This window comes from Electrona antarctica, assembly GCF_951216825.1.
Source record: "Electrona antarctica genome assembly, chromosome: 3".
NCBI classification, from domain to species: Eukaryota; Metazoa; Chordata; class Actinopteri; order Myctophiformes; family Myctophidae; genus Electrona; species Electrona antarctica.
The window spans coordinates 42,165,640-42,187,990 of NC_136808.1; the positions used below are offsets into that span (position 1 = coordinate 42,165,640).

Genomic DNA, 22,351 nt, shown 5'->3' on the forward strand with positions numbered 1-22,351 from the left:
ATTTCAAGGTGTCATCTCTATTTTGTATATTAAAATGTCTTTAATTCTCCGCCCGCCCCCCAAACAAAATACAAATTGTTAAATCTACAAAATGCGTAATTGTGGAGCACCCTTTTAGAAAAGATTAGTTTGGACGGGAATTTGATGATGTACTTTCCTAACATTATTATTACTATCATGCTTTGCCCCACCTTTCCATGCATATCTATACTGTCATCACCCCTGCCTGGACACTCATTTGGAAGAGAGACATTTTGAATGAGTCCTACTAGAATCTGTTGATGAGTGCTACAGGACGGCTGATTGGATGGTGTGCCAGCGCGCTGTCTCCATCTGTCCCTTACTACACATGTCCTTCCAGTGTCCCTGTCCTGCTTCCAGGGCCTCGCTGCCAATCAGCACACGGCCCAGCACGCTGCTCTTTGTGTAGAGACGGCCCTGTTGATTGATTGATTGATATGTTTATTGACAATGTTTACATGTACAGGAAAAAGCACATACCGTAGTTATACATCACCATCAAAAGGATAAATGCATGAAGAAAGCCAACGGCTTATTTCCATTGCAGTCCCTTAGTTAAAAATGAAACACAACAATGAATGTGTGAGTGTATGAGTGGGCGTGTCCATGTGAGTGTTTTAGGAATGTGTTATTATTATTATTAATATTAATATTATTATTGTTGTTTTTTTTCTTTTCTTTTTTTTTGTGTTTTGTTTTTGAGTGTTGTGTTGGCACAAAGACATCTCAGTGGGAAAATAATCATGTTTTTCATTTTTATTCTGTCAATGTAATGGTTCTTCATTCATTCATGCATTGCCACCCATGTCGAAAATAACAAAAACAAAATCATCCATCAATAAACAATTAACACATACTGTACTGTATATTTAATCTTTGCCTTGCCTCAGTAGGCCAGTCAATCTTTATTGACCCAAATAAATTGCAATAGTAAATAGTAAGGTTTTTTATGATCCTTAGGTTCATCGAAATAACATAAAAATGTGATTATTATATACATTTTGGATCATGATAAATTCAGGGGTTGAACGTTGAAATCCTATAAGACATTTCAAATAATTATGCTAAGTAGCATGTGACATGTCAAACTAGGGGTTATTCATGATTCTGAACCCATTCGAAAAACACTCCTTGGGCTAAAAACGGCCATAGCCGTCTTCACAATTTACAAATGTGATGAGGTCGTCACATTTGGGCAAGTGGCTATGGCAGTTTTTAGCCCAAGGAGTGTTTTATTAATTCAGAATTAATAAACCAGTGGAGTTATTCCCTTACCAGTGTTGCAGACTTTCTGTACTGCCATTTGTCCAGCAACTGGTCTAGAGTGGATGTGCATGCTCTATTACCTTTGTTTTCTTGGGAAATTGCCACATTACATCTCAATGGTTTGACATTAGTATGTTAATCCTTATCCTACTCAAAATAATGATTGGCCTGTTCTTGAGGTCAGTTGTATTAGGTCAGAACATGATTGAAAATTGGCATTTCATTTGCCGCTACAAGTTCCTGGAACTTGCTACAAAGCAGTTTCAAATTGGACTCTCTCCCATCTCTTAATCAGTTTAAGGCCAAGACCAGAGACTTCTGTGTATCTTCATGCGTCTGTTTTGTTTTGATATACTGTAATTCATTGCTTTGTAATGACTCTATTATTTGTATCTGTTGTATATTTTTATTCTATGTTGGGTACTCGGCCCCATTGGAAAGAGGGTCTCTCAATGGTCAGAGTTTAAAGGCTTAAAATTGAAAAATAAAATCTGGAGGGATCTCTTCACCCACGTTTGGTTTCTAAAACACTGGTTTAAGAAAGACTTCTGAAAGAGACACACAGGGCAACAATCTTTTGGTATAATCTATTGGGCACTTTGACAGTTATGTTAGTTGCCTCAGCTACAGTATGTTGCTTTCAAAAGAATAACATCTTTGGTAACCTTGGACTGTTGGACATTAGCCAAACACTGTCACGGTGGCCAAGTTAGTAGGATTTCTCTCCCAATCAATCATATGCTGCTGATGTAGCCTCACGGGGACCCACACTAATATTGCAAAGGCAGATTGAAGGCTGGCTACGCGAGGCTACTGCTGATGTACTTCACTCACTCACTCCAAGCGGCTTGGAGAACCCACTCACTCTTCAGTTCCTCCCAAAGAAATTAAATAATTGGGACACAAACTATTTTTGGGATAAGCTGCAGGACAGAGTTTGAAGTGAGCTGAGATTTTGGTATTGGAATTTGGCTATTCACTCACCGGTGAATATGCATGCAGACTGAATACTAGTTACAGTACAGTATGTGATCTTATTGATGCAATGAATCAATACCAGACAATATTCTATCATAAGCCTAAAGATATCAGAAGGCGTGAGTGCATTCTCTGGCACCGGCAATCAGACGCAGCACTTCCGGGGGGAGGGGCGGCACCTGCCGGGGAAGGTGGGGGGATTATTTATGACATTACACTGCCGCTCCGTGCCACAGCAGTGTCGGTCCGTTCGGTGGCCGCCGGTCCAGAAACTGCAAGTGACGATAACAGCCGTGGCAGTTATCGGATGTCACGCTCCCGACATGCGTTGACGGTAAGACACATGCATGGCTGGTTAATCACCTGTGGCTCCCGACATCCATTGCCGGTTGAAAATCACCTGTGGCTTCTCTGTGAGGTGAGGGGTAGGGTGTCAGTGTCACTGGTTAAAACTCACCCGTGGCTCCCGACATGCGCTGCCGGTTAAAAATCACACGTGCCTTCCCTGTGAGGTTAGGGTTAGGGTGTCGGACTAATGCGGAAACACTGCGGCGGCTACTCTCGGCAGCTGGCAGCGACGCTGAGGCTGACGCCGGTGCCGGACAATAATGCACTCGCTCTCTCTCCAAGATATACTGTAGGTTTGACATTGAATATTAACATGGCTGCGTCTCATCGTCTAGGCAAAGAAGTGAAATTGGCACAATCACTCAGCCATTAGACAGCCAACCTTTGGAACTCATACCTGCATGACAATAAACTCCAGGACCAATGAAACTCATACCTGCATGACAATAAACTCCAGGACCAATGGCAGCTGAGTTATGTCCCCAGATGGAAGGTCAAAGAGGAAGGGGGCATTCCATACAGGGTTAAGGCTCCCTGCTCCTTTTGTCTCCTTGGTGGCAATCACCTTACCATCCTGACGCAGGTTGATGATAACATAATGGTCTGTGGGAAAGACAAATCAGCAATTAAAAAACCCTCATAATATAAGTGTGTAGAATATCTTTTTAAATATACTGTATATGAACAGAAGACAATCTGAAGGCCCCATAAACAAACATACCAAACAGAGTACATTTCCCCCAAAAAATGCATGTATTTAATACAGTCTGACCAGAAGATGGAATAACATATATCGTTGCTGTCAGGAGGAAACCACCAAACTCCATTTGAGGTTTTTGCATAAATCAGTGCTATTGAACAGTTGGTTAAAAAAAAAACATTGCACCAATGTAAAGTAGTAAAAAGCGCTTCGGACATAACCTCTTAACTCCATTGGACCCTCAAACTGTCTGCTAAAGCAACTCCACCTCTCCCCCTCTCATGCAAGTAATTGACAGTACTGTATATAAAGTTACAACTCACAACACAAACTTTGATGAGGCAGTATTGCTTTGTTTTAATTTCCTGAAAAATGAACATTGGATTTAGGTGGTTTCTTCCCAACAGCAGAGATATGCTCACTGGCCGATACAAATTAATGACCAGAGGACGATATCAAAAACATATTTGCCCCGGAAAATCCAACCCTGTAGGCCCCGATCCCCATTCTGGGCATGTCAAATGTATGGGGGGGCTACCTGGAATGAACTAGCCATTGGAACGTTACTCTCTGAAACCTCACCCAATGTTCTCCTTGATGACCTCCACTCTACCTTTCTCATTATATCCTGACTTCATATTATTTTCCATGTAAATCTTTTTGAATACCCACATTTTAAAAAGGGCAATTCACGGTTGTTGCACAAATGCCACGCATCTGCAAAAAAGTATGTGTGTTTCCATATCCTTGTGAAATTATACTCCAGCGGTTTCCAGGTCTTACTCAACGCCATTTAGTACTTTCAACCCAGCTAAATAAATGGAACAGCGAACGTTTCTTTGATGTACTGTTTCCTGGCTCTCCAGTCAGTAGTATGATGGGAGCAGAGCTGTATACACATATATTGAGATATGATACGAGTGGCTGTTCAGTTCCTAATAACATTATACTGTACAATGCAATGAGTGAACAGTCTCTGATTAATGACAGCTAGGAGTGACAGAACAGGGAAGGTAGAAAGAAAGGGAGTGAACGGCATGGACATCATTCAATCGAATGCATGACATCACAAATGTGCGCTGGAGCTGATGAAGCATAACAGAGTATCGATTTGAGCATCAACACATACTGTGGATATTTTGAGCATAAAGCTGGCCAAAATAAGTTTTTAAATTTTAATATTGTTTTCCTTAGTGTATAATACATTCTTATTGTTAAAGCGATAGCATCATCTGTAAAGCTGATGAAATTTGTCAATAACCTTCATCTGTCGATTTGGTGCTCTGTGAGTGAGCAACAAGAAGTATTCAATTCAGAAGGAGGAGAGGACACTGGAGCAGCACGGACATTTAAGCCTTTTATTAGGTGTAATATACAAGAAAATGTTTTAATTGTTTTCTTGTATATTAACACCTAATAAAAGGCTTACATGTCTGTGCTGCTCCAGTGTCCTCTCCTCCTTCTGCATCTGTTGTCCTTGTTCCTGTGATGCACCGGACCAGCTGTTCCAGGCTTGAGGCGCGTTGGTAGATTCCCTTTGTTAAATCTAAAGTATTCCATTCACTCTCATTGTATTGCTACTGTATTGTCAAAGTCATACTTTTAGCACTCAAATGAACACATACAAAGTGGCTTCCGCCAATCTCTTCTCTACTTCAAATAAGTTGAAGTTCTCTGTGCGGGTGCACAGTGTCTGTCAGTGTATCTGGACAAAATATGCCATTTATGGACATAGTTTCCTGACATCTTAGATTGTACTTACAGTAGATTGAAAATACCAGGCAATGGTTACCGTGTAGGCAGTAGGCAGGCACACACAGTGACAGTGATGATGTTATAGAACTAACATCATGGCCTCTGATCCAACTCCAAGTACTCTTATGAAGCATGCGAAGTGGCTATTCCACCTACACTTACTGCAAGCAGTGGAGGCGGTTCTGTTGCGCAAGAGAACTTCCATCAAGCATAATATAAAGCCTAATTAATATTGTGTGAGCCCAGCTGTGGTTCATGGGTCATTAAACTATAGGCCTATTGTAGCAATAATGAGCCATACAGTATAAATTATTCTTAACATGAATACAGCAACAAAAACAACCAAGACATTTTGTCATCACATGCCCCAGACAGAAAGAGCGGGAGGGAGCCAGTGCCTCCTGATTCCATCTCCAGATTCTATTACTCATTTTACTGAATGCACCGTGACCTTTCTAGTTGACCTTTCTAGTTGACGCAGCATGCTTGGTCTTCAACCAGCCAAATGTTTCACATGTCTCCTTCTCCGCTCCCTCCATTAGCTGAGCCCCTATAGTTGCTGCCCGCACAGAGTACAGAACACTGATGTTGGCCTACAAAGCAAGTAACAACCATACAACCCTACATAACCCTACAAACCCTCCCGCTCACTTAGACCAGTTAACACAGGGAAGCTGTCTGAACATTCCTTAAAACAGCTCGGACAACACTCCACACGTCCCAGGCTCTTCTCCCTCCTGGCCCCTAAACTGTGGAACAAAGTCATTATTTTGCCTCTGCAAACTTTGTTTGTGACTTCCAGGGCCCACTGCCTTACCTGGCACCCCCGGCATCCGTGTGAGCTTGGCCAGGCTCTCTGCCTTTCGCACCATCACCTTGATGCGCTGGGCCAGGGTCTGGTACTGGAGCAGGATGAACAGCTGGCCCAGGGTCCGTGGAGCACATATGGAACTCCTCCTTTGACCCAGCGACTCCTGTGAGCTTAGGCTCTGAAAGTAAGAGATGTGGAGAAATATTGAGAATGGTTGAGAAGCAGGGTTCTCTATTTGACAAATTTTGATTAATGTAGACATTATTTAAATTGTATTTAAAGTTATATTTTGGGGGTCTTTTTGTCTTTATTTGGATAGGACAGTGGAGACTAGTGACAGGAAACAGGGAAACAGATTGGGAGTGACAAGCAGCAAAGGCCATCGGGATCGGGACTCGAACACGAGATTCGCTCTCAGGCTGCATATGTGGTATGGGCCTTAACAACTACAGATTTTTGTGGAGCATGTTGTAGCTTTTATTGACAGTGACAGGAAGGGCTTTTATAAAATTGTTTAATGTGATATCATCAAACATAAATATCAAACATATCGGACAGTCTATATTTCCCGAAAGGCAATGCGTGTATTTAATTCAGCCTGACCAGAAGCAGGGATATCAAAAGCAGAGCCATGGCTTTTGCCCCATTCCCCCAAGCAAGAAGTGTGGAGAAGTGTTGGGGATGGAGGAGGTGGAGGGAAAGAAAGAGTTGAGCAAGAGGGAGCAAGATGTGTCCTGCAGTTAGAGAGATGTTCCCTCATGTCATGGAGAGACTGGTAATGAAGCGAAACTCGAGGTAGGAAGAAAAGCAGAGACAGCAACATGTAAAAGGAAAACCTTTCATACTGTAGAATACAGTATGAAAGATGTACTTTAACATGATGCTGTCTCTGCTTTTCTTTCAGTGTAGGTCCATGATGCTACAGCCCTATACTGAGATTTAGATTTTGTGTAACCTCAGTTGGACAATAACGAAGTACATTTACTTGAGCACTGTACTATTTTTTGTAGTACAGTATGTGTATTTGCATTTTTGGAGACTTTCACTCCACTACATTTCAAAGACAAATAATGTACATTTACTTCATTTCTAGGAAGGGAAAAGGTACATTGTGAATTTACCACTTCAAATATAGTGAAAACAGCAGATCTACATGTTCACAATCACAACGCGACACAATGCGATATGAGCTTGTACTGTAGAGTGCTATTTTCACTATTAGCCTATTGATATGTTTATGTTCATTTCAGGGAAATCTTTGAATTGTTTGAATTTTAATACAGCAATGCATTGATATTAAGAAAGAAAGAAAGAAAATGTACAAAAGAAATATGCAAATAAATTGTCGGCACACAAGTTTCTGTAAGATTTTTCAAATACGTAGTGGCCTAAATTGTCTCTGTCGGGTGGAAAACTCATGTCCAAAACTCTTTGTTTTCACGATTCAAATTCAAACGTAGCAAAATTACTAGATGATCTAGATCTACTGTACAAGCTCAACGTGCCGCTTTGTGGAGTTTGTGACACGTTTCAAACTTGTATCTGCTACATTTGATGCTTTTGAGTGACACTGTAGTATGTTAAGAGAAGTAAATTTACAAAAAGAAAAAAAGAGTTAGAATACGGACATAGACGTCTTTGAAATGAAAAAGGTTGAGAAGAACCGCTGCAGTAGAGGATGGAAGGGAGTAGTTCACAGAGTGGAGTAGGAGACTGGGGCGAGGGGGACATGGGAGTAGGAGACTGGGGCGAGGGGGACATGGGAGTAGGAGACTGGGGCGAGGGGGACATGGGAGTAGGAGACTGGGGCGAGGGGGACATGGGAGTAGGAGACTGGGGCGAGGGGGACATGGAATGTTTCTTGCCAGGCCACTAGTGTCCAGCAAGCACGCTACATTTCACTCATTCGTTTTCTGTCTGCCGCTTACAATTTGCCTGTACAACCATCACTCACACTAGCACTGTGGTTTAAGAGCTAAACAGTGCCCCGCCTAAACACCTTGCCAAACAAAACTCCTTTAGCTCAATACCATTTCCCATTGTAGTTGAAGATTTATTTTTCAGAGAATGTGGGAAGAATGTTTTTTAATACTTTTTTCCTTACAGCTTAAAATAAATTTTTCAAGGAAATTGTGGATTTTGGGGAATATCTATACTAGGCCTATGTCATGGACAATGTATTTTCATTGCAGCTACTATAGCGGAAGCATAAAGGATACATCATTTTTTACACTGTGCTATTTGCACATTTAAGCCAAGCTAATTCAATCACATTTATGAGGGAAGAAAAAGGCAAACCCAGAAGTCTTCACGAAATGTAAGACGTCTATAGGCAAAGTCAACCATTATCAAGTGTACAGTATAAAAACTGGCTCAGAACTCCACCACCACCCAAAAGCTCCTGGCTGTTGTTCTTTGGGCCATGACTGCTTTAATTGTAGAACATTTTTATTGAGTAATCCAGCCAGGTCTCTGTGGATGTAAGTTTGTAACCCAAGCAGAATGACTGACTGTGCAACTTTTATCCATCAGTATTGGATGTGTCCTAAATTACAACCATTTTGGGGGAATGTGTTCGATACTCTATCCAACATTCTACATCAAAATCTAGACCCAGATCCCTTAGTGGCTCTCCTTGGCACTGCTGGAAGGGATGACCTTCCTCTAACACGCATAGAGTGTCGTATGGTCGACTTTGCCTTGTTGCTCGCTAGGCGTGCCATTCTGCTCAAATGGAAGGATGCTGCCCCGCCCCGTCAGTGGCTTCGCGATATAATGTCCTGTCTCGAGTTGGAGATGTTAAGGTTTTCAATTGCCGGCTCTGAAAAAAAATACCTGGGGCCCGTTTATGACATTCTACCACAACACACAAACTGCATAGTGTGCCGTGCCTATGCCTCGGCCAACGCCAAACCACAGCGGAAACAAAATCTGCTCTGCTATGAAAAATCTGCATTTTATTTTATTATATTTTTATTTTTTTGTAATTATGTATGCATGTATTTTGTGTACGTGTGTATATATATATTTATTTTATTTCCTCCAGACTGTTTTTCCAACTATCCTTGGGATTGTGGGTGGGTGGAGGGTGGGATAGGGGATTGAGTTTTATTTTTATATTTTATATGTCTGTTTAATACTTGCCCCTGGGCTACTGTCAAAAACCTGAATAAAAGGATTTTGAAAAGAAAAGTGACTGACTGTGTCAGTGAGTCATCTAGGAGAAAAGCCAGTGTCATGCTTGCTTATAGTGCAAACCATCGGCTCAATCACACATTGAGCCGATGGTACTCAATCGGACATTAAACAGTCGACTTTGTAATGGGGAGTGGACAGTGTCAATCTGTCTGTTGCATGTCACGTCCTACTAAGTTGGACATTTGTGTTCAGATTCAGCCCTTCCTGGAAATTACTATATCAATTCAGGATTGCAGTGCATGTGTGAAAGTTGATCTAGGTTATATGTAACAGTGCTGTACTTCTGTATCAAACACAGAAGAGGAAGTATTGAATTGTTTGTTTTTTACGGATCCCCCAGATCCCCAATTCATGACAGACTCAGCATTTAATTTCATGCATTTGTATGATATGAAGTGTGTTTCTTATTATAGTAATAAATTAAGTGTTTCATTGGGTCCCCAAAGTCTGGAAATAAAAACGTCTGGGTTTCCAAGGCTAGTGGCTGTGTGAACACAGAAATACTGAAGGGGGCGCTCATGTCCTGTCTATACTTATTATCATACTACTAAAACAAAATCAAGAGATCAATATTAAATTATATCATGATACTTTAAACTGTGAATATGGATCAGTACATACCATGTCATTGTATCTAGATAAGTTAGTAGGGCAAACAATTTTATAGAACATAAAATAAGAAAATGAATTAAATTTAACAAAAACAAATTAACTAATTCAATAAAGTTAATCCAATCCAATGTACCAATCATAACTTCAGCATCATCAACAGATATGCTATTAACTACTACTAATAGTTTGTCTTTGATATATAAGAGCGGTGCCGGTTGGGCACTGGCCTACTTGGAAATGTATGCCCCACCACAGTTTGGCTGTGTCCCTTTTATGCCCATATATGGAGTTCTTTATCAGGCATGCCCAAATAGGAGTCTATGCAGATGTCAGAACAACATTGTGATGTCAGAACAGGTCAGCTCCATATATGGAGATCTATGGGTGATCAGGTGTGATCAATTGGCTAATTTGGGTCCTGTCCAGAGCCTCTAGAGCGGACCTACTTGGAACGATGCAAGTTGGAAATGAATGCCCCACCCAATTATTGAGGGGTGCTAGCCCCTCCTATACAGCTTTATATAGTTTGTTTTTCAACGATGCTTGTTTAAGAAAACGCCATAGACAATAAAGAGAAATGTAATGTTTGTTTTGAGGACTAAAACAAACATTAGCACCCGTTGCTTAAACAAACAACGGGTCGAATTTGAAGTCGGTGGGGTGAACGGTTCTCGAGTTACGTGCATTACAGACGTACCACGTACAGACAGACAGACAGGTGGTGCATTTATAATAATATATACAAAATATAATGAATATATAACCTTAAGAACCATAAGCCCAATCTCCTTGCCATCGACAACTGCAGAGACCTCTATTCCAAACATTCTTTGTTGATTTTCTATAAAAACTTTATTTATGCAATAACAGCACGTGTAACAATGTTCAAATATCAGTCCATAGCAGAGAGTGCATTCTGTAGTTAAAGATGTTAAGCATGACTGCTTCATCTTAATCCTTCTAGATCTCAGTGCTGTGCTTGTTTGATACATACCCAGGTCAAGGTTTTACAGTCCTCACTGTTACATTTATGTTGCCATTTTTATGTCTCTTCTTGCTCTTTCTTTTGTTATAACTTTATTAATTTTATTGATTCTGGAAAGCACTAACTGGGATTTTTTTTTAAAGCACTCAAATATAGTATCATTATAGTTGGCCACACTGTCATGTGGCCAATGGTAGAAGATTTTAGTACTTGGCACTGTTCTACTTGGCACTGTTCTACTTGGCACTGTTATAGACAGTGGGTACGTCTAACTGTGATGCACGATATAAAGAGCATGCACGCTCAGCAGAATCCTTCCCTATACAAATTAAATTAAAGTAGTATAGCTTCTACAGTGTTTTGAATACTAATAAACATGAAAACAAGCTGACTTGCTCCGACTGAGGAACAGTAATACACCATCTGCATATGACTCATACTAAATTACTTCTACAGTATCTTAAAACCTACTCATCCTTATTATTCACGTCTCCAAGCGAACCTACATTCCAATGGATCCGATGTAGTTATCATTTAGTCACAATTAAGTTCTTGTGCATAGGCCTACCGTACTTTTCATTAAATATTTATAAAAACCCACAGAAAAACGTATGTAGCCACTTTCAAGCTGACATCACTATTGTCAATATAGTCAGGCAAAAACCTTCAAAAATATTTCCAAATTTATTAAAAAGTAGCACGTCTACAAGCTCATAATGATGCGTTGTGAGCTTGCAGCATTTTGGCTTTTGACTTTTTCATACGATTAAGAACAAATTAGGGCATCCATTTATAAGAGAGATGAAATAATGGAATTTTGTGCCCAAATGTGACGATAGGCCTATGCAGATTTAAATAATAGCTTTACAAATGTATTTGCTCAAAATGCACTGATGTATTTTATTAATCTATAGGCCTACCTGCTCTAGAACTGACACAAGGCTCAGAATTCTGCCCCACCCTGCCCTATAATGTCACAACAGCCACTCTAATGCAGAGAGAAAGCATTGATGCAGAGAGCTGCAGCTGATATTATTACATTAAAACTAAATGTATTACCATTACAGGAGAGGAGTCTACATTACACCACTGAGTCACAGCAGCCTGTGTGTGTGTGTGTGTGTGTGTGTGTGTGTGTGTGTGTGTGTGTGTGTGTGTGTGTGTGTGTGCGTACGTTTGCGCGACCGCACGCGCGTGCGTGCAGATGTTTGTGAAAGTATGCATGCATATCCTAGCTTACCTAATTTCTGCCCATCCAGCACACCTGTACTACATAACAATGCCCAATTTAATTAACTACCAAACAGAGCATAACCCTTTTTTTTGCTAATGTGTCTTCCTTGCTAATGTGTCTTCCTTGCAACGTCCTTCACCTTGTCTCTGTCTCTGTACTGTGAGCTAGCTATAAAACATTCCAAGGACACATCCACAACACTATTATGGCAAATAATGTTTTCAACCAAAGCCAAAATATCCACTGAGTCTTTCCTGGTAACCATCTTCCTATAAACATGTGTCTTGATATAAATGCTTCCTGGCTTGTCTGTATGTTCACTGATGAAAGGACCGAAAGTTTGACAACTGATATCAGCCCCATTGCTACAGTACCAGCCCAAGGGGCTGATATGGCAGTAGCTGATCAATCAGCTAAAGTGCCATCATACATTGAACGACCAACCTCACAGAGGGAGGACATACTGACACTGATGCACATAAATGCTGCACTGATAAAAAAAAATGCAATTTCCTCCTTGTCTTTCTGACTAAATACGGTTATATGCATGTGATAAACAAATGTCAGTGAAATGGCTGTAAAAGCAAGGTTATACTCGAAACACGAGCGTATTCACCAACGAGGCATTAGAAGGTTAGGACACATTTTATGATCAACTGCAGGACACAACAAGCTGTAACTAGAAAAAGTGCCCTTCTGGGCACAGGTCTCCACCAGGACGATAGGAGTGTGTGTGTGATGTTTGGCAAAATGTTTAGGAGCAATATAAACGTGTGTGTGTGTGTGTGACGCGGCTTGGCCTGTTGTAGCGCCACCATGAGGCTGATTTGAAAACTGTCAAGTGGCATTTCTTCCAAAGCCTAGTGGGAATATGCATGCACAGTTTCACCACAATCGGAATTTCACGGAAATCACACGATGTGTTCATGATTTGCAGCATTTTGTTTGAAACTGAGCACTCCTGCGAACTTTGGAAGCCAATCTTAGCCAATCAGGATGGAGTCTGAGAAATCTGAAAGACCTGTTTCGTTGAATGGCTTTAGAGAGACTGTGTACCATATTGCGTGATGTTTGGACAAAATCTGTAGGTGTACTGTCCAGAAACTTGTTTTGCACAAAGCGGCCTCCTGGTGGCGCTATAACTGGCCGTTCTGGAAATTATGGTGCAGAGGTTCATCGTTGGCATCGAGGGAGTGTGTGTGCAAAATTTGGCATCGACCGGGTTAACGGTGCCGGAGATTAGCTGTTCACAGACGGAAGGACGGACACACACACGGACACACGGACGGACGGACGGAGTGCAAAACATACTCTCTCCCCATGCCTTCTGCCTGTTGGAGACAATAAAGACAACATTAATGTTCATGGGAGTACTGAACACTAAAGCGGGAACTGACAACACTAATGGGGAAAAAGTGATAGGGAGACTGTCAAGGATCGGTAAAAATAGGACCCAGGAGAGAAGACAAACTCAGACCAGATTAGGAGTTGTTGAGTTGCAAGCAGACTTGAGTACAGTGAAGAGGTTAAATATAAAGTGAGGGTGACAACAACTTGACTTGATAGCTAGGGACTACTCTAACGTAGCAGCTAGAATGTGAGGTAAATGTGAGTTCAAGTTCAAGTAGTCTAATTTCCACTCAGCCGTATGAATACAGACGAACATCAACGATAAGGTGTTTCTTCAGGTTCAGTGCACAACAACGAGCCATGATACGCAGACACACAGACAGACACCTGTGTCAGCAACAGAGAACGCCCCTCCTGCTGACTTCGCTCCCGCGAACAAAGCCAATTGTGTTCATTGAAGCAAGCTGGAGGCACTGCAGAGGATGTACACCCCTGTCTCCACAGTGGTGGGCAGCAACTTTGCCCCTGCAACAACCAGACGCCCCTGTAGGACATACTACAAGGGTGAACGCGATGGCTTTTGATATTTTTTTTGCGTTGTGATGTCAGGATTCCTATTCTTCCTGGCCATACACAATAGCAGAAACGAGGAGAGGAATACACAATGGAACTCTATGACAGCACAAGAGAACCTTGGTTTTGCAGGTGCCAATGATCCATTATCATCCAGTTTTAGCAACCTGTGTGAGAAGACTGTGAAGTTAACGGAAGAAGCAACCAGAGTGGGTCTAAAACTGAACTTTGGAAAATGAAAGACATTCCAGACTGAGCATACTGAAAGTATGGAAAGTATTGCAGTGAATGCAATTAGATTGAAGATGCCAGGGAATAAAATGTGTAAGTCAGAGTGTGATTAACAAGGAAAACAAAATTACTGGCTGCAAACACACCCACCTCCCAGAGAACCATGCAGAAGCTATGAACAGAATGATACAAATCTGAATGACACATCCCACCACTTTACATGTGATGCCCTCTGGCCAAATCTTCCTACAGAGTGCACAGAAGTGCTGTTTTAGTGGGTTAAAAAACAATTCCCCCCACTGCCATTGCCCAGCTCAACAACAATTGAATGCCACAGACGAAAAACAGTCTAAGTCCACACAAGACAACGAGGCCTTTTCGTGGAGGGGTCAGAATGAAATTTGGACTTAGACTGTTTTTAGTCTGTGGTACTCAATTGAGGAACCAAGAACCAACATAATGGGATTATGCTATTAAACTTTAATTCTGTACTGTGTTATGTCTTTATGAGGGCTATGCACTTTGCTATTGTGACCCATTTTATTATTGCATTAATGGACAATAATTAATTGTTCTGTCAGCAACAGAGTACAGTCCTATCCTTATTTAGACCAAGTCAGACACTTGGTCTAAAAGGATAGCACCAAAAAAAAGGTATTGCGGTCTTATCTCCATTCAGGTCCTATTTTGTTAGTTTGATGATCTACTGTTTTAACTAAAGCAGAGTCGACAATTTGCTTTAGAATGCTCCTCAACCAAGCCAGGACTGACTGACTAAAGTCCATTACATCACACAGACTATAGCATGTCACCAGCGCCAGCACGTCATTAATGCCCTTGCTCTCCAGCATTACTAACACAAGCGTAGGCGAGCTGCCAGCTTGCTGCACTCAACATGTTTGCTCTGCACTCGTTAACTACAATGTCACCATGTTCAACAAGGCAACAACAGTGGAAAAAACGCTAATGGGGGCCCTGATTAGACATTACATTCCTTCATAAGATAAGACATGATATGGACTGTTCATATTATTCTGTTATATAAGGTTGCTATGGTGAGTTCACCGATTCGAAGTGACAGAATCAGTAGTCCACATGCGTTATTTATTATATTTACAATTTTGTTTTACAGTCGCTGTCACTGCCAACCCCCTACTGCTTGGTCTGGTGAGGATGTAGACAACCACATATCTCCTCTGATACACATAGATTCTCCAGCAGCTTCTTGGGCAGTAGCTGGCAACTCAGCGGGAGGGCATAACGCATATGCAGAGGAACACACCATGCATGCTGGTTCCCTCCCTATTGACCAGGCACCCTATACCACAACATATAGGAGTCTATAGTGCAACATCACAGAACACCCCCCACTGTGTCGCAGTGGCGTATCCAGGAATTACGTTTTGGGCAGGCAAGATGTGTTAATTGTCGTCTCCCCGCGCACAATCGTAGCACTAAAGGTTTTCAAAGAGATATACCTGCCAGACGAGTAGTATACAAAGTCTGAAAGGCATGCATTTACATTCCAATGTATCCGCAACGGCCAATCAGCTGTCCATTGATAGTTCTCAGGTCTTGTTTTTGTCCTCTTTTTTTCTCATTGTATGGATTTTGGCCAGGCCAGAAATGGATTTGGCCAGGCGGACGCCTGCCCTCGCCTTATTGTAGATACGCCTCTGCTGTGTCGGCTTCCCACCCATGAACATGACATTATTTACTAATTGCGAACGCAGTGATTGCGAACGCAGTGAGCACTAACTATGAGACCTAGCAGAACATGTCTGTCTGTCTGTCTGTCTGTCTGTCTGTCTGTCTGTCTGTCTGTCTGTGTGTCACGCTGTAACACCACCCGCCCACCACCAGAGGGCGCAGCTGTATCACACACAAAAAACACACGCACACACACACACACACACACACACACACACACACACACACACACACAAAAACTTAACTTAAAAAAAAACTTAACACGCACGCATACATACAAATAAAAAACTTAAAAAAAAACCTTCAAAAAGTACGTAATTTATTCTAATTGTTGTTATTGCAATTTACGAGCTGCGTTCGCTTCCCGCGTTCGCGCGTCTTACTTGTGTATATTGTACATTTCTATTTCTACAATGTATCACCTTTTTGCGTCTCTTAGGGTTATACCTCTTTGTAGATTTCTTATTGTATTTTTAGTTGCGCTGCGATGTATTGTGAGCTTGTACTCTTTAGCTAGTTGAGATGCGGAGTTATGACATGGATTTCTAAACAAATTTGTGCAACGCAAAATGCTACAGTAAGTTCCAAGTTCAGGAGACTTCAGCAAAAAAGCAATTCTCCTGAATGTTGCCTTCCGGCATGGCATGGAAAGGAGAGGCATTTGCATTTCTTTCACCATGTAGTAAATGCTGCATTCGTGGTCTGGAAAGGGCAGTTGTTTTACAGACGGTAAAAGGGCAGTTGTTATACAGACGGGTAAAAGGGCAGGGGCTGAAGCCCCCTTTGATGTCTATGTGTGTACAGTACGTCCCTGAGTAACTGCAAACTGCAGTACGAGTGGCCCTTAAACCTGCACCAGCTGGAAGCCCATGTTTTAGCATTTTAGCAAGGCAATGTTGACTTTCAACTTAATGGGTCCACAAGACCAATTTAAAATAAAAAATCACACTCGTATGAAGTGAGCAGTGCTCTTATCATCATACATCACATTCTGTTCTCAACCAATCAGCTGAGCACATTCCGTGCTCATACAGACACACAAAGCTGTGCATAGGATCAAAAAACACACCCGTGTGAACTGAGTGGTGTAAGGTCTTATATAGACTGATCAGCTGTGGTCTGACGTAATGTCTGACGTAATGAAATCACACCCGTGTGAACTGGGTGACCATAGCAACCATGCTCATTTTTTGAGCACAGACAGACTAACAAAGCCAGTTGTAGGAGTGGTTTACACCACTAAAAATCACACCCGTGTGAACTGAGTGGTGTAAGGTTTTATATAGCATGATGAGCTGTGGTCTGACGTAATGTCTGACGTAATGAAATCACACCCGGATGTGATTTCAAAACTGGCTGTTTTTGTGCAGAGAAAATGACCACGGTTGCTACGGTCATCCAGTTCACCCGGGTGTGATTTAATTACGTCAGAAATTATTTTGAACATAGCAACCATGGTCATTTTTTTCTGCACACAAAAGCCAGTTGTAGGAGTGGTTTACACCACTCAAAAACACCATCACAGCACATCAAAACTAGCCTACCATCCTGGTCACATAAATTCACATTATGTGTCTTCTGCAGACCGGTCTAGCCCAGAGCACTGGGTGGTCGTCTTGCATAAACCAAACAGTGGAACAGCCAATCAGCGTCTGCCTTCAGAGCCTGTGATTGACAGATGCTGATTGGCTCTTCCACATTTTGGTTTATGCAAAACGCTCACCCAGCACTTGGGGCCGGACTGGTCTGCAGAAGACACATGATAATGTGAATTCACATGACCGGGATGGTTTACCAGGCTACATCAAAACATGGTTCATGATATTATATACCTTCTTCAATCTGTTCTTGAGCGGACTGAGCTCCTTGGTGTAAGTGATAGCGGTGTCTGGCTCCCAGTCCATTTGCCCGCACGGCATTTCCACTACCCCCAGAGCTGCCTCTCTCAGGCCCGAGAAGTCCCTGCTGTAGACCTCCAGCCTGAGGGTACAGCCTCGGAGCTCATCCACAGAGCCCACCTGCAGCAGAATGCTCTGGCCCTGAAGCTCCGGACTGAGACTTCGCCGACGTGGTGCCGTTCCCTGCGGAGAGGGGCAGAGAGGGGGCAGGCTAGCTCTAACGAACACCCCACTGCGCCTCCGTGTGCCCCCAGACAGCCCCAGGATGTTGACACACAGAGTGCTGGCAGAAGGAGAAAAGAGGAGAGCAAAGTGCAGTAAGGGCACTGGCTTGGAGGGGATGGAGAGGGAGCTGGAACCGTACTGAGGTTGATATAGATCAACCTGGTGGCCAGGAGGACTCATGGTAACGACAGGCGTTAGACGACTGCTCTCATTGAACAGGATGCTGTCTCCACACACGGTGCTGCGGCGGTCCAGTGCACGGCGGGTTTTAGACACTAGGCTCATCTTGGGGATGGAGGGCAGGGAGGAACGGCCATGGTTGGGGGGCTTGTTGGGGGTGCAGGGCACAGCTGGGGTGCTGAGGCGCCTCATGGAGAAACAAGACCTCGGGGAGGGCTCCCGCCTCGGGGAGCTGGGGTCAAAGTGCAAAGTGGTGAGGTCATCCTCGGAGGGGGAAGAGATACTTTTGAAAGTGGGAAACTCCAGCACATCGCCCTCCAGTGGCTCATACTGATGCTTTATGGGTAGAGAGCACATAGAAGGGGTCAGGGTCACAGTCACTTGTTCAACGGGGGTTCCGCTGGGGTAGGGCACGAGCACAGCCTCCTTGTCCTGGGGGGAAGGACTCTTTTTTCCCCCTCTGCGCCAGCACAGGATGCAGCCCAGAACCAAGCAGAAGCAGAACACAGCCAAACCCACTGCAAGCAGCATCTGCACGTGGACTGGACACAGCAGAAAACAACAGGTTATGGGCTAATGGGGTTGTCAGTGGTATTCATGTTTATAATTAGAGTGGGAGAGAGGGGTTGTTTTTGTGAGGGAGAAGGAGAGAAAATGGAGCACAAAAACCATGTAGAGACCTTTAGTGAACACGTTGGAGGAAAAGAGTGAGAAAGACAGCTGACAAAGACAAAGACAGGAGGTGACAGAGAGATGTGACGGCCCTATAGGCATTATGTTCTGTGTTTGCCTACTTCTGCTTCACTCTTTCCAGATTTTCCCTGATGGTCTGGCCTCTCCCACCTCAGGCATTGGTGTACCCCTATTGGTGGTAAGATGGCTCCTCCCTGGTGTCTTTCAGGGTGGCACACAATTTGGTTTTATTTGGGTTTTCATTGTGTTTAGATGAGCCTTGATTCATATGTTCATAGTTACGTATGTGTGTACCTCTCTTCCTGAACAAGATGTGGGCTCTGTCAAAATGTGAGGTGAGTTTGAGTGGGGTCTTCAGTCCTCCCTTGGAATATCAAAACTTCCCTATCCTGGTTGACATCATACGTCTCTGACTGACACCAGTTAATCTCAATTAACAACGGCCACTCCTCCCCAGTCACCCACGGAGTCCCCCAGGGTTCAGTGCTTGGTTCCCTCCCCTGCTCTTCAGCATCTTCCTGCAAAACCACAGTCAAAACCCACCTCTTCAGGATAGCCTTTCCCAGCTGAGGCAGAGTTAAGATGTCCCCCCAAACCATGCTTAGCCTTTTATCTTTTTTATATAGCACTTCTCTTTTCTTCCTTTTTGTTTTTTCTTAATAAAGCTGGTTCATTTTCATAAATTCTTTTATGTTAAGCAACTTTGGGTACTTATAAAAGCTCTATAAAATCTGAGCTAGTATTCTTATTACATTTAGTCCCCAAGTGCAGCAGTTAAAAATACAGATCGCAGGGTCAAAGCAACACCATCAGTATAAAGTTGGCAAAAAATATAAATAAGATATGCAACATTATACAATATACAACACTATATACACCCTGAGCAGTGCTAGCATAGAGCAAGCAACACAAAGGAAAAAATACAAGAGAATGCACACTTGTGCAGCACCATCTTCATAATAGATACATACACAAGCAGACAGAACATAATTATTATTTTCATTATAAAAAAAAGCATACATATTAGGCCCGGCCCAAAAACGTTGGGTCGGGCCAGGTCGGGTTCTTGCAGAATTTGAGAACTCTAATAAATAGACACCGCCTGTATGCACATGAAGACTCGGGTACAATTCAGTTTGCTCCATAATCACTAAGTCTCCCTGTTGTGTATTGTGTGACTCTTATTTTTGTTGTTTTGGATCAATACTTAATGACTGGTTTCGTAGTCAATCTTATAGTGTTAAACAAGGATACTGAGCATCATGATACTTTGGTCTCTGAGTTTCTGCCTGGTAGTATTTTAACTCAGTTTACAAAGGCAGATTCTAAAGCACATTTGGGCTAGTGAAAAACTGAATAGGTGCCAAGAGAGGCTGAGTACATTGGGGACATTAGCTAAATAAAAAATGGGCCCATAAGAACATTTTAACAAATTAAGCTAACACTGAGGAATTTAGTGTGGAGAGCTGACTCACACCAATCACCTTGTGTTGTTTGGACGCTGATTGCGTTATGAAATTAAACAGAAAATATGCTAGCTTTGTGTTCACACTCTAATCATAATATTTGTTTTAATAAACATTATTGGCACAGTTCAGTGCAAGCTTGAAACGAACCAGAGCCAGTGTCAGATTTACTGCTGACAAGTCATGCACATTTCACTGATTACTCATTTATTACGCAGTATGATTTAAAACACGAAAAACCACTCTCGGCCAGTTAAGATTGACATCCAGAGAGACTGTTGTGTGATGTTGTGTGTGCTGGTGACTCATGCATGCGTCACAACACATCTGCTCTAGAGGGAAGCCTTGTCAGTAGGAATACGTAAAGTATCCTGCAGCACTTTATGAATTATCATCATACAGTTGACAGAAAGCATCTGTGTCATTTTGCATTGGCTATTAAAAATAGCTGATGTACCAGCTCACAACGAGCTTAGCTTGTACATCTGCTATTTTTGAACATTTTGAAAAATCTTGAGTGTGAGAACTACAGATTTAAAGCAAAGGCTCCAAACTTTCTAATTAAATTACATTGGAGCAGATGAGCAGGTTTATTCTTTTCTCCATGATAGGCACCCCAACCCAGTGTTGTGCAGGCTAGTATTCTATTATCTTATTTTAGTGATGCACGATATTATCGGTAGCATATAGAAATCGGCCATATCAGCCATAAATATGGTCTCAAAATAATCCAGATTATTTTCATAGATGTTGATGATGCAATAATAATGTGACCGTCAATGGCTCTGTCCGTCACTTTTGTTTTGTGTATTTCTAATGTTTGAAGGCAGCACAATCCGCATAACATCGGAATCGGTCAGAATCGGTATCGGCAGATATGACCCTGCAAATAATCGGAGATCAGATATCGGTCATAATTTGATAATCTTGCACCCTTAGTTTTTTTTGTATAGAATCGGCCTCAGGTTTTATGGCCTGTCCTGAGGATGATCTTTGCAGAGGATGTGCAGCAATGTGAACCTTGCATCATCATCATCATCATCATCATCATCAAAGCAGATGAGCTCCCACGTGCAAATTGCAATGAATCAATAATCCTTAAATCAATACAATAATCTTTTGTTTTTGTTTTTTTGTTTTTTTTTAAACCGTTTTCCATTTGGGGGATTTGGATTATATGAAGTCTGCTCTTGCTAAAAATAAAATAAAAGGATGAAACACAACATCCTAAATTAGAAGGCGATGACTCATACAGGTCAGCCAATGGGGATAGGCTGCAAAGTCCACAACCACAAGGTCATTTTATGCCAAGCTAAATTATAAATATTGTAAAATACTTTTAAGCATTACACCTACATGTATGTACAGACAGTAGGCTATTTAATTTTGATCTGTTGATGAACTATAACTTGCATGCATTGTTTGGTTTACATTATCAAGTGATATTAAAAGCTCCCTTTTCCCATCATTTAAAACACATGCACTTGGATCTTGGACCACAATAAATTAATCCAAAATGGAATTTTAAAATGCTGCTTTTTTGTTCTTATAACCTGTTGATCTGTTTTTATGGCTGCCAAAGAATTGGTCAATAAATAAAATGTGGGCGGTTCTATTGCCTTATTATTTGCATAAAACGTTTGCTAAAACACTTTCAATAATTAAAATTCGTGATGAAACAACTTCTAAGAAGAAAGAAAAGTAGCCTACTTTGAAAGAATAAGAATAAGGCTTCTTACCTTCGAAAGCATTTGGTGACATTTTCATATGTTGTTACAGAGTCAAAAATCACCAGTGTTTAGGGAACAGCTCCATTCCTCTCCCCCAGTCTCCTCAGTTTCACTTTGGCACCGAGCTGTCTGCGGCACTCACAGATACTGCTCCGAAACGTGTGACCTATCTAAAACCGCTACCACCAGAGGTCGCTGTTACATTCAATTTCTTTTTTTCTTTTTCTTGCAGTGGGAATGTTTATCACTGTCAAGGTGAGCTCTGACTTTCGTATCCTACTGTAGCAGCCTATTATTGCGTTTTGATTATTTATATTTTTCCCCTCCACAGAATTAATTTCCATTGTGCAAAGTGCAATCAATTAACATAATCCTAAAATGTTTATG

At 41.9% G+C, this 22,351-nt stretch overlaps 1 protein-coding gene across 1 annotated transcript; it reads right to left on the reverse strand.

Annotated features, from left to right (window-relative positions):
• Positions 1 to 288: 288 nt before the first annotated feature.
• On the reverse strand, positions 289 to 21,995 carry LOC306919793 (synaptotagmin-5; the record flags this gene model as incomplete). Its single annotated transcript, XM_079496343.1, has 5 exons — positions 289 to 438; positions 3,050 to 3,216; positions 5,886 to 6,057; positions 17,605 to 18,617; positions 21,974 to 21,995. 5 exons carry the CDS (start codon positions 21,993 to 21,995, stop codon positions 289 to 291), a joined length of 1,524 nt encoding a protein of 507 aa, XP_079352469.1.
• Positions 21,996 to 22,351: the final 356 nt, after the last annotated feature.